Source organism: Salvelinus namaycush, chromosome 23 (assembly GCF_016432855.1).
Source record: "Salvelinus namaycush isolate Seneca chromosome 23, SaNama_1.0, whole genome shotgun sequence".
Classification (NCBI taxonomy): Eukaryota; Metazoa; Chordata; class Actinopteri; order Salmoniformes; family Salmonidae; genus Salvelinus; species Salvelinus namaycush.
The window spans coordinates 4,635,546-4,648,728 of record NC_052329.1 but is presented as its reverse complement, the minus strand read 5'-3'; the positions used below and the strand labels follow the sequence as shown (position 1 = coordinate 4,648,728).

At 49.8% G+C, this 13,183-nt stretch overlaps 1 protein-coding gene across 1 annotated transcript in view; it reads left to right on the top strand.

The window, feature by feature from the left end:
* Positions 1 to 4,115: 4,115 nt before the first annotated feature.
* The window catches only part of LOC120018924 (homeobox protein cut-like 1), a 54,520-nt gene continuing 45,452 nt past the window's right edge, over positions 4,116 to 13,183 (top strand). The window contains exons 1-5 of the mRNA XM_038962138.1: positions 4,116 to 4,280; positions 5,058 to 5,246; positions 5,962 to 6,020; positions 9,925 to 9,970; positions 10,564 to 10,660. Of these exons, the coding sequence (XP_038818066.1) occupies positions 4,116 to 4,280; positions 5,058 to 5,246; positions 5,962 to 6,020; positions 9,925 to 9,970; positions 10,564 to 10,660 (556 nt within the window). The remainder of the gene's footprint in view (positions 4,281 to 5,057; positions 5,247 to 5,961; positions 6,021 to 9,924; positions 9,971 to 10,563; positions 10,661 to 13,183) is intronic.

The following is a 13,183-nucleotide window of genomic DNA, read 5'->3' as shown; positions in this document are numbered from 1 at the left end:
GATACTATCCCCCCCACCCAACTGGGTTATTACTATTCCCCCCCCCCCAACTGGGTTATTACTAGCCCCCCCAACTGGGTTATTACTAGCCCTTTAACTGGGTTATTACTAGCCCCCCCCAACTGGGTTATTACTAGCCCCCCCAACTGGGTTATTACTAGCCCCCCCCCCGACGGGGTTATTACTAGCCCCCCCCAAAACTGGTTATTACTAGCCCCCCCCACACCCCCCCAACTGGGTTATTACTAGCCCCCAACTGGGTTATTACAGCCCCCCCCCCCCCACCTCCAACTGGGTTATTACTAGCCCCCCCCCCCCCCCCAACTGGGTTATTACTAGCCCCTGTTACCTTACTGAAAGGAGGTAAGAGCTAACAGCTAGAAGTCAACCACAAGATACTTCACTAGAGCCTCTGAGTTGATGCTAGAGTGTGTTATCATGTTGAATATTGATTTAAATTCATCACTAACACTCATTCCTCATAATACCCAGAGAGGTGTAAATGAACAAATAAGGAAGGAATTACGCTGGGGGGAATGTCATGAGTTATAAATCTAACCCTCGGCTCAGAGACCTCTGTAGTCTAAACGCCCTGATCGTGATAATAGATTGTTAGTGGGGCTGTGGGAATGTCAGTAATGTTAACATCTATTGTTGAGATGACTTGGGGATGTCTGGGAAGGCATAGCTAGCCACCTAATGCTAATGTTAGCCTTGAGCTCGGCTTTCTCATCATCCGCACGGCACACACACTGTCATTCTGTTTCCAGTTACACCTCTGGGTCAAAGAGGATGACATCACGCCTTTCAGCTCTCTCACACACACACACACACACACACACACACACCGTCATTTTATATGCGCTGTGTTGACAGGAAACATCAAAACGTGTATTAAATAGACATGGTGTTTCTCCATGGAGATTTCAGTCACTTCAGCCTGTAGTTCTCTCAGTTGATTAAAAGCTGTGCTCTGCAGTCTCTACTCGTACGATCACCCACTTAGGCTGTGTTAAGACAGACATTCCAACTCTCTTGTGCTCTCTCTCGTGCTCTCGCTCTTGTGCTCCCTCTCTCTCTCTCTCGTGCTCCCTCTCTCTCTCTCTCGTGCTCCCTCTCTCTCTCTCTCTCTCGTGCTCCCTCTCTCTCTCTCTCGTGCTCCCTCTCTCTCTCTCTCGTGCTCCCTCTCTCTCTCTCTCTCTCGTGCTCCCTCTCTCTCTCTCTCGTGCTCCTCTCTCTCTCTCTCGTGCTCCTCTCTCTCTCTCTCTCTCGTGCTCCTCTCTCTCTCTCGTGCTCCCTCTCTCTCTCTCTCTCTCTCTCGCTCTCTCGCTCTTTCGTGCTCTCTCTCTCTTCGTGCTCTCTTTCGTGCTCTCTTTCGTGCTCTCTTTCGTGCTCTCTTTCGTGCTCTCTTTCGTGCTCTCTTTCGTGCTCTCTCTTGCTCGTGCTCTCTCTTGCTCGTGCTCGCTCTCTCTCTCTCGCTCTCTCTCGCTCTCTCTCTCTCTCGTGCTCCCTCGCTCTCTCTCTCTCGTGCTCCCTCGCTCTCTCTCTCTCGTGCTCCCTCTCTTTCTCTCTCTCGTGCTCTCTCTCGTGCTCCCTCTCTCTCTCTCTCTCGTGCTCCCTCTCTCTCTCTCTCTCGTGCTCCCTCTCTCTCTCTCTCGTGCTCTCTCTCTCGTGCTCGCTCTCTCTCTCTCGTGCTCGCTCTCTCTCTCTCGTGCTCGCTCTCTCTCTCTCGTGCTCGCTCTCTCGTGCTCGCTCTCTCGTGCTCGCTCTCTCGTGCTCGCTCGCTCTCTCGTGCTCGCTCGCTCTCTCGCGCTCGCTCTCTCGCGCTCGCTCTCTCGCGCTCTCTCTCTCGCTCTCTCGCGCTCGCTCTCTCGCGCTCGCTCTCTCGTGCTCGCTCTCTCGTGCTCGCTCTCTCTCTCGTGCTCGCTCTCTCTCTCGTGCTCGCTCTCTCTCTCGTGCTCGCTCTCTCTCGCGCGCTCGCTCTCTCGTGCTCGCTCTCGCTCTCTCGTGCTCGCTCTCTCTCTCTCGTGCTCGCTCTCTCGTGCTCGCTCTCTCGTGCTCGCTCTCTCTCTCTCGTGCTCGCTCTCTCGTGCTCGCTCGCTCGCTCTCTCTCTCGTGCTCGCTCTCTCGTGCTCGCTCTCTCGTGCTCGCTCTCTCTCGCTCGCTCTCTCTCGCGCGCGCTCGCTCTCTCTCTCGCGCGCGCTCTCTCTCTCGTGCTCGCGCTCTCTCTCGCGCTCTCTCTCTCTCGTGCTCGCGCTCTCTCTCTCGTGCTCGCGCTCTCTCTCGTGCTCGCGCTCTCTCTCTCGTGCTCGCGCTCTCTCTCTCGTGCTCGCTCTCTCGTGCTCGCTCTCTCGTGCTCGCTCTCTCGTGCTCGCTCTCTCGTGCTCGCTCTCTCGTGCTCGCTCTCTCGTGCTCGCTCTCTCTCTCTCGTGCTCGCTCTCTCGTGCTCGCTCTCTCTCTCGTGCTCGCTCTCTCTCTCTCGTGCTCGCTCTCTCGTGCTCGCTCTCTCTCTCTCGTGCTCGCTCTCTCTCTCTCGTGCTCGCTCTCTCGTGCTCGCTCTCTCGTGCTCGCTCTCTCGTGCTCGCTCTCTCGTGCTCGCTCTCTCGTGCTCGCTCGCTCTCTCTCGTGCTCGCTCGCTCTCTCTCTCGTGCTCGCTCGCTCTCTCTCGTGCTCGCTCTCTCTCTCTCTCGTGCTCGCTCTCTCTCTCTCTCGTGCTCGCTCTCTCTCTCTCTCGTGCTCGCTCGCTCTCTCTCGTGCTCGCTCTCTCTCGTGCTCGCTCTCTCTCTCGTGCTCGCTCTCTCTCTCTCGTGCTCGCTCTCTCTCTCGCGTGCTCGCTCTCTCTCTCGCGTGCTCGCGTGCTCTCTCGCGCTCGCTCGCGTGCTCTCTCGCGCTCGCTCGCGTGCTCTCTCGCGTGCTCGCTCTCTCTCTCGCGCTCGCTCGCGTGCTCTCTCGTGCTCGCTCTCTCTCTCTCTCGTGCTCGCTCGCTCTCTCTCGTGCTCGCTCTCTCTCTCTCGTGCTCGCTCTCTCTCTCTCGTGCTCGCTCTCTCTCTCTCGTGCTCGCTCTCTCTCTCGCGTGCTCGCTCTCTCTCTCGCGTGCTCGCTCGCGTGCTCTCGTGCTCGCTCGCGTGCTCTCTCGCGTGCTCTCGTGCTCGCTCGCGTGCTCTCTCGCGTGCTCTCGTGCTCTCTCTCTCGCGTGCTCTCTCTCGTGCTCGCTCTCTCTCGTGCTCGCTCTCTCTCGTGCTCTCTCTCTCGCGTGCTCGCTCTCTCTCGTGCTCGCTCTCTCTCGTTCTCGTGCTCGCTCTCTCTCGTTCTCGTGCTCGCTCTCTCTCTCTCGTGCTCGCTCTCTCTCTCTCGTGCTCGCTCTCTCTCTCTCTCGTGCTCGCTCTCTCTCTCTCTCGTGCTCGCTCTCTCTCTCTCTCGTGCTCGCTCTCTCTCTCTCTCGTGCTCGCTCTCTCTCTCTCTCGTGCTCTCTCTCTCTCTCTCTCGGGCTCGCTCTCTCTCTCTCTCGTGCTCGCGCTCTCTCTCTCTCGTGCTCTCTCTCTCTCTCTCTCGTGCTCGCTCTCTCTCTCTCTCGTGCTCGCTCTCTCTCTCTCTCGTGCTCGCTCTCTCTCGCGCGTGCTCTCGCGTGGTCGCTCGCGTGCTCTCTCGTGCGCTCTCTCGTGCTCGCTCTCTCTCTCTCGTGCTCGCTCGCTCGCTCTCTCTCGGTCTCGTGCTCGCTCGCTCGCTCTCTCTCGGTCTCGTGCTCGCTCTCTCTCGGTCTCGTGCTCGCTCTCTCTCGGTCTCGTGCTCGCTCTCTCTCGTGCTCGCTCTCTCTCGTGCTCGCTCTCTCTCGTGCTCGCTCTCTCTCGTGCTCGCTCTCTCTCGTGCTCGCTCTCTCTCGTGCTCGCTCTCTCTCTCTCTCGTGCTCGCTCTCTCTCTCTCTCTCGTGCTCGCTCTCTCTCTCTCTCGTGCTCGCTCTCTCTCGTTCTCGTGCTCGCTCTCTCTCGTTCTCGTGCTCGCTCTCTCTCTCTCGTGCTCGCTCTCTCTCGTTCTCGTGCTCGCTCTCTCTCGTTCTCGTGCTCGCTCTCTCTCTCTCTCTTGCTCGTTCTCTCTCTTGCTCGCTCTCTCTCTTTTGCATGCGCTCTCTCTGGCGTGATCTCTCATGCCCTTGCTCTCTCGTTTTCTCTCTCTCTCAGAGAGCGGAGGCAGCACAGAGGGAGGCGGACGCTCTGAGGGAGCAGCTGACCTCTTCTAACCAATCCCTGCAGCTGACCACCCACATTCAGACCACCCCAGACACGGTACGTTGTTCTATAGGACCAGACTGTTCTGATTGGTAGATTGCTATATTGATGTATATGTTGACCTATAGGATCAGACTGTTGTGATTGGTAGATTGCTATATTGATGTATATGTTGACCTATAGGATCAGACTGTTGTGATTGGTAGATTGCTATATTGATGTATGTGTTGACCTATAGGATCAGACTGTTGTGATTGGTAGATTGCTATATTGATGTATGTGTTGACCTATAGGATCAGACTGTTCTGATTGGTAGATTGCTATATTGATGTATGTGTTGACCTATAGGATCAGACTGTTGTGATTGGTAGATTGCTATATTGATGTATGTGTTGACCTATAGGATCAGACTGTTCTGATTGGTAGATTGCTATATTGATGTATGTGTTGACCTATAGGATCAGACTGTTCTGATTGGTAGATTGCTATATTGATGTGTGTGTTGACCTATAGGACCAGACTGTTCTGATTGGTAGATTGCTATATTGATGTATGTGTTGACCTATAGGATCAGACTTTTCTGATTAGTAGATTGCTATATTGATATATATGTTGACCTATAGGATCAGACTGTTCTGATTGGTAGATTGCTATATTGATGTATATGTTAACCCATAGTATCAGACTGTTCTGATTGGTAGATTGCTATATTGATGTATGTGTTGACCTATAGGACCTGATTGGTAGATTGCTATATTGATGTGTGTGTTGACCTATAGGACCAGACTGTTCTGATTGGTAGATTGCTATATTGATGTGTGTGTTGACCTATAGGAGCAGGCGGTGGAGGCGGTGTCCCGCTCCAGTCTGGAGGCAGAGCTGGGGGCCAAGGACAGGGAGACGGTTCAGCTGGTGGAAGACATTCAGAGACTGCAGGCCAGCCTGTCTAAACTCAGGGAGAGCTCCAGCACACAGATCACACAGCTGCAACTACAGCTCAGCACCAAGACTGCCACCCTCAAGGTAGGCTATATAGACACTCACACACCTCTCACACACACACCTCTCACACACACACCTCTCACACACACACCTCTCACACACACACCTCTCACAACCTCACACACACACCTCTCACAACCTCACACACACACCTCTCACAACCTCACACACACACCTCTCACAACCTCACACACACACCTCTCACAACCTCACACACACACACACACGTCTCACAACCTCACACACCTCTCACAACCGCACACACACACACCCTCTCTCACACACACCCGCTCATACCCGCTCACACACACTCGCGCTCACACACACACACACACACACACACACACACACACACACACACACACACACACACACACACACACACACACACACACAAACCCGCTCACAACTTCAGGTGTATGTACAAGTTGATTGTCATTATACTGTCTGGGAGTTTCCATCCTTCTCATTCATCATTCATTTAATCTCCGCCCCTCCCTCGCTCTGCTCTCATCCCCTCTCCTCCCTCCCTCGCTCTGCTCTCATCCCCTCTCCTCCCTCCCTCGCTCTGCTCTCATCCCCTCTCCTCCATCCCTCGCTCTGCTCTCATCCCCTCTCCTCCATCCCTCGCTCTGCTCTCATCCCCTCTCCTCCCTCCCTCGCTCTGCTCTCATCCCCTCTCCTCCCTCCCTCGCTCTGCTCTCATCTCCTCTCTTTCCATCCCTCTTCTCTATAGCAACTGGAGGAAAAGCTGCAGGAACATGCTGACTATGAAGAGGTGAAGAAAGAGCTGAGGTGAGTGTGTGCATTGTACCCTAGATACAGTTGTACTCTGAGTACATTCTTGCCAAATACTGGCAAGAATGTACTCATTCAGTTAATGATTGACATCCTCAGTGTGTGTGTGTGTGTGTGTGTGTGTGTGTGTGTCATTGCCTCTGAGGTCCTCTAACAACATTAGAAGGGAAGCTTGTCCTCGATCTATAAGTCGATACTGAGTGTTTATTAACATGGTTCCCTGTGTGTGTTAATGGATATTTTATTAGTAGTAACTCCTGCAGATATTCAACCAGAAGGGTAATACTGCAAAACAGGATCAATGAGTTAGCAGCCAGATAACTTATTTTTCTAGAAAGATACTCTTGAAATGGGCATGGTCGAGCTTTATTAAAACCCCCTAGAGTCGATGCCCCCCCCCCTCCCCGTTGAAATATAGTTAGCATAATCCCAAAAAATCTGTTAAAGAGATGGTTTTGCCTGGGCTGCTTCTCAATCCACCGATGTCTGCCATTTCATCGGCGGTGAAAGGTGGCAGAGCTACAGCAGTGTTTGTTTGAGTTAAATCATTACAAACAGTTAGCAGCCAAGTAGAGGAGTTACACAAGTCAGAAATAGCGATAAAATGAATCACTTACCTTTGATGATCTTCATATGGTTGCACTCACAAGACTCCCATTTACTCAATAAATGTTCGTTTTGTTCGATAAAGTCTCTGTTTATGTCCAAAAACCTCCATTTTGTTTGCGCGTTTTGTTCAGTAATCCACAGGCTCAAACGCAGTCACAACAGGCAGACGAAAAATCCAAATAGTATCAGTAAAGTTCGTAGAAACATGTCAAACGATGTTTATAATCAATCCTCAGGTTGTTTTTAGCCTAAATAATCGATAATATTTCAACCGGACAATAACGTCGTCAATATAAAAGGTAAACAAGAAAGGCTCTCGGTCGTGCGCATGAAAAACCTTTGGGACAATGTAGGGTCCACTCATTCAGGGTGGTCTTACTCTCTCATTTTTCAGAATACAAGTCTGAAACAATTTCTAAAGACTGTTGACAGCTAGTGGAAGCCATAGGAAGTGCAATTTGAGTCTTAAGTCAATGGATACTGTAATGGCATTCAATAGAAAACTACAAACATAAAAAAATCCCACTTCCTGGATGGATTTTCTCAGGTTTTCGCCTGCCAAATCAGTTCTGTTATACTCAGACATTATTTTAACAGTTTTGGAAACTTTAGAGTGTTTTCTATCCTAATCTACCAATTATATGCATATCCTAGCTTCTGGGCCTGGGTAGCAGGCAGTTTACTTTGGGCACGTTTTTCATCCGGAAGTGACAATAGTGCCCCCTACCCTAGTGAAGTTAAAGGTCTTACTCACGTCGGTTACAGAGAGCATGATCACACAGTCGCCTGGAACAGCTGATGCTCTCATGCATGCCTCAGTGTTGCTTGCCTCGAAGAGAGCATAGAAGTGATTTAACTCGTCTGGTAGGCTCGTGTCACTGTGCAGCTCGCGGCTGTGCTTCCCTTTGTAGTCTGTAATAGTTTGCAAGCCCTGCCACAAAAGACGAGCGTCGGAGCCGGTGTAGTATGATTCAATCTTAGCCCTGTATTGATGCTTTGCCTGTTTGATGGTTCGTCGCAGGGCATAGCAGGATTTCTTGTAAGCTTCCGGGTTAGAGTCCCGCACCTTCAAAGCGGCAGCTCTACCCTTTAGCACAGTGCGAATGTTGCCTGTAATCCATGGCTTCTGGTTGGGGTATGTACGTACAGTCACTGTGGGGACGACGTCGTCCTCGATGCACTTATTGATAAAGCCAGTGACTGATGTGGTGTACTCCTCAATACCATCGGAAGAATCCCTGAACATGTTCCAGTCTGTGTCAGCAAAACAGTCCTGTAGTTTAGCATCTGCTTCATCTGACCACTTTTTTGTAGACCGAATCACTGGTGCTTCCTGCTTTCATTTTTGCTTGTAAGCAGGAATCAGGACAGAGTTGTGGTCGGATTTACCAAATGGAGGGCGAGGGAGAGCTTTGTACGCGTCTCTGTGTGTGGAGTACAGGTGATCTAGAATTTTTTTCCCTCTGGTTGCAAATTTAACATTTAAGTTTCCCTGCATTAAAGTCTCCGGCCACTAGGAGGGCCGCCTCTGGGTGAGTGGTTTCCTGTTTGCTTATTTCCTTATACAGCTGACTGAGTTCTGTCTTAGTGCCAGCATCTGTCTGTGGTGGTAAATAAACAGCCACAAAAGTATAGCTGAGAACTCTCTAGGCAAATAGTGTGGCCTGCAATTTATCACAATATACTCTACTTCAGGCGAGCAAAATCTAGAGACTTCCTTAGATTTCGTGCACCAGCTGTTGTTTACAAATATGCACAGACCGCCCCCCCCTCGTCTTACCAGAGTGTGCTGTTCTATCCTGCCGGTGCAGCGTATATCCCGCTAGCTGAATATCCATGTCGTCATTTAGCCACGATTCCGTGAAACATAGGATATTACAGTTTTTGACGTCCCGTTGGTAGGATATTCGTGATCGTACCTCGTCTAGTTTATTGTCCAATAACTGCACGTTGGCGAGTAGTATTGACGGTAACGGCAGCTTTCCCACTCGCCTTCTCCGGGTCCTGACGAGGCATCCGGGCTCTTTGTCCTCTGTACCTGCGTCGCTTCCTCTTGCAAATAAAGGGGATGTCGGCCCTGCCGGGTGTTTGGAGGATGTCTTGTGCGTCTTGTTTGTTGAATAAAAAATCTTTGTTTAATCCGAGGTGATTGATCGCTGTCCTGATATCCAGAAGCTATTTTTTGCCGTAAGATTCGGTTGCAGAAACATTATGTACAAAATAAGTTACAAATAACACACAAAAAAACACATAATAGCACAATTGGTTGGGCGCCCGTAAAACATCCAGTCATTGGCAGCAGAGAACTGGAAGGAAAGGCGACTAAAGGAGGAATTGGCTTTGGGGATGACCAGTGAAATATACCTGCTGGAGCGCGTGCTACGGGTGGGTGCTGCTATGGTGACCAGTGAGCTGAGATAAAGCGGGGCTTTACCTAGCAAAGACTTATAGATGACCTGGAGCCAGTGGGTTTGGCGACGAATATGAAGCAAGGGCCAGCCAACGAGAGCATACAGGTCGCAGTGGTGGGTAGAATATGGGGCTTTCGTGACCAAACGGATGCCACTGTGATAGACTACATCCAATTTGTTGAGTAGAGTGTTGGAGGCTATTTTGTAAATGACATCGCCGAAGTCAAGGATCGGTAGGATAGTCTTACGAGGGTATGTTTGGCAGCATGAGTGAAGGAGGCTTTGTTGCGGAAAGTTTGAGTTGAGTTTGTACTCTGAGAATTAGATCCTAACAAGGGGTTTTATTGCCATGGGAAACATATGTTAACATTGCCAAAGCAAGTGAACTAGATAATAAACAAAACTGAAATAAGCAATAAATATTAACATTAAACATTACTCACAAAAGTTCCAAAAGAATAGACATTACAAATGTCATTATGTGCAAATAGTACAAAAGGGAAAATAAGTAAACAAAAATATGGGTTGTATTTACAATTCACTGGTTGCCCTTTTCTTGTGGCAACAGATCACAAGTCTTGCTGCTGTGATGGCACACTGTGGTATTTCACCCAGTAGATATGGGAGTTTATCAGAATTGGGTTTGTTTTCAAATTCTTTGTGGATCTGTGTAATCTGAGGGAAATATGTGTCTCAACACTCTCTTTCTCTCTCCACACTCTCTCTCTGTCTCTCTCTCTCTCCACACTCTCTCTCTGTCTCTCTCTCTCCACACTCTCTCTCTGTCTCTCTCTCTCCACACTCTCTCTCCACACTCTCTCTCTGTCTCTCTCTCTCCACACTCTCTCTCGGTCTCTCTCTCTGTCTCTCTCTCTCCACAGCATCCTCAAGTCTATGGAGTTTGGCCCATCAGACAGCTCAGAGCAGGTACAGGGAAAACTCCTCCTCTTCCTCTGCATAGAGACAGACTTCTGTAAATACTGCTGATGTGTTTAACTGTTCTCCTTTATCTCACCACCCCCCCCCCCCCCTCTCTCTCTAACCTTCCCCCTCTCTCTCTCTAACCTTCCCCCCCTCTCTCTCTCTCTCTCTCTCTCTCTCTCTCTCTCTCTCTCTCTCTCTCTCTCTCTCTCTCTCTCTCTCTCTCTCTCTCTCTCTCTCTCTCGCTAACCTCCTCTCTCTCTCTCTCTCTCTCTCACCTCCCCTCTCTCTCTCTCTCTCACTTCCCCCTCTCTCTGGAACCCCCCTCTCTCTCTAACCTTCGTCTCTCCTCTCTTTCTCTCCTTCTCCCCCGCCCCCCTCTCTCTAACCCCCCCGCCCCCCTCTCTCTAACCTCCCCCCCAACCTACCTCTCTCTCTCTCTCTCTCTCTCTCTCTCTCTCTCTCTCTCTCTCTCTCTCTCTCTCTCTCTCTCTCTCTCCTTCTCCCCTGCCCCCCTCTCTCTAACCCCCCCTCTCTCTAACCTCCCCCAACCTACCTCTCTCTCTCTCTCTGTCTCTCTCTCGCTCTCTCTCTCTCAGGTCCTGTCTAAACCCCTAGAAGTGTTGTTGTTGGAGAAGAACCGTAGTCTGCAGTCTGAGAGTTCCTCTCTGCGCATCGCCAACACAGAGCTGAGCGGTGAGTCAGTTTGCCTTGGGGGTTAGGGCCTAGGGGGTTAGGGGGTTAGGGCCTGGGGGTTAGGTGGTTAGGGCCTGGGGGTTAGGGCCTAGAGGTTAGGGCCTGGGGGGTTAGGGCCTGGGGGGATAGGGCCTGGAGGGATAGGGCCTGGGGGATAGGGCCTGGGGTTAGGGCCTAGGGGTTAGGGTCTGGGGGTTAGGGCCTAGGGGTTAGGGTGGTTACCAACACACACCGCATTGAGTCTAGACCAGTGCTTGGCTTAGACTGAAATGGGTCCCTGTACTATCTGGAGGTTGGGGGTTAGGGCCTAGGGGGATAGGGTCTGGGGTTTAGGGTCTGGGGGTTAGGGCCTAGGGGTTAGGGTGGTTACCAACACACCCTAACCTTGGCTTGGACTGAAATGGGTCCCTGTACTATTTGTATTAAGGTGCTGGAACTCTGCAATCATTTAAAAGTAACATTCTATAAGAGGTGCCAGAACTCGAGGATAGAAAATGTGAGGTTCTGGGACTCGGTTCCCTTGAGCTAGACCCAAGTCAAGCACTGGACTAGAATGACTCCGGAAAGTTCTGTTTAGGCAACACAGATGAATAGGATATGTGGGGTTGCTAGGTTGCACTGGGGGATGGGGATGTGTGAGTGTTTGATCTTTGACCTGGATTTGGACTGGACTGGTTCGTGACAGGTCCAGAATCAGGTGGGTAGTGGATGGAACCGGTTCTTGTCTGGAATACTCTTCTTTTTAAGTGTCATTTAAAACACTTATCTAATCACTCAACACTCAAACTGACGTTCTTTGAGGTAATTATTTATTCTGTCTGAAGGCTCTAATAAAGTATCACTAGAAAAACAACAGCAAGAAACCAACCAGTGTGGATGGAATAAAAACTGGAGCTGGTGAAATGTCTACGTTTCATAGACGTTCCCACATGTTTCAGTGTGTGTGAGGTGTTTCAGTGTGTGAGAGGAGGTGTTTCAGTGTGTGAGAGGAGGTGTTTCAGTGTGTGTGTGAGAGGAGGTGTTTCAGTGTGTGTGTGAGAGGAGGTGTTTCTGTGTGTGCGTGAGGTGTTTCAGTGTGTGCGTGAGGTGTTTCAGTGTGTGTGTGAGGTGTTTCAGTGTGTGAAGTGTTTCTGTGTGTGTGAGAAGTGTTTCAGTGTGTGTGTGAGAGGTGTTTCAGTGTGTGTGTGAGAGGTGTTTCAGTGTGTGTGTGAGAGGTGTTTCAGTGTGTGTGTGAGAGGTGTTTCAGTGTGTGTGTGAGAGGTGTTTCAGTGTGTGTGAGAGGTGTTTCAGTGTGTGTGAGAGGTGTTTCAGTGTGTGTGTGAGAGGTGTTTCAGTGTGTGTGTGAGAGGTGTTTCAGTGTGTGTGTGAGAGGTGTTTCAGTGTGTGTGTGAGAGGTGTTTCAGTGTGTGTGTGAGAGGTGTTTCAGTGTGTGTGTGAGAGGCGTTTCAGTGTGTGTGTGAGAGGTGTTTCAGTGTGTGAGGCTACGGTGCTTCTCCCTCAGCACTAGCCCTCTCTATATCACTCCCTCTGTCTTGGTGTGTTTCAAATATCATTGGTGTTAACCAAAGGCCTGGGGGACAATACATTATCAAGGGTTACAACTTGTTTGGTCCTGGTTTTTCAATCAAAATATTTGCCGCTCTATTCAGATTAGGTCTATATTTTTGCTGCTTCAAGTGTTATTTTTAACCTTTTATTTAACTAGGCAAGTCAGTTAAGAACAAATTCTTATTTACAATGACGGCCTACCAGGAAACAGTGGGTTTTAACTGTCTTGTTCAGGGCCAAAAGACAGATTTTTACCTTGTCGGCTCAGGGATTTGATCCAGCAACCTTTCGGTTACTGGCCCAATGCTCTAACCACTAGGCTACCTGCCATCCCTTATACTGGAGGGTTCATATTAAAATGTGTGTGCAGTGGGAATGATTATTCCATGTTCAGGGTTGACAGAATTCAGGTAGAGGGGATGTTCACTGATTTATCTTTTCATGTTCAAGTTAACTGCACAACATCTTGCATACCAGAGATGAGAAAACGTCAGCTATAATGACAAGTTCTTGTACAATCCACCTGACAACATGCTCAGTTTATATAATGAGTTCCTGTACAATCCACCTGACAACATGCTCAGTTTATATAATGAGTTCCTGTACAATCCACCTGACAACAAGCTCAGTTTATATAATTACAAGTTCCTGTACAATCCACCTGACAACATGCTCAGTTTATATAATGACAAGTTCCTGTACAATCCACCTGGCAACATGCTCAGTTTATATAATGAGTTCCTGTACAATCCACCTGGCAACAAGCTCAGTTTATATAATTACAAGTTCCTGTACAATCCACCTGACAACATGCTCAGTTTATATAATAACAAGTTCCTGTACAATCCACCTGGCAACATGCTCAGTTTATATAATGAGTTCCTGTACAATCCACCTGGCAACATGCTCAGTTTATATAATGAGTTCCTGTACAATCCACCTGGCAACAAGCTCAGTTTATATAATGACAAGTTC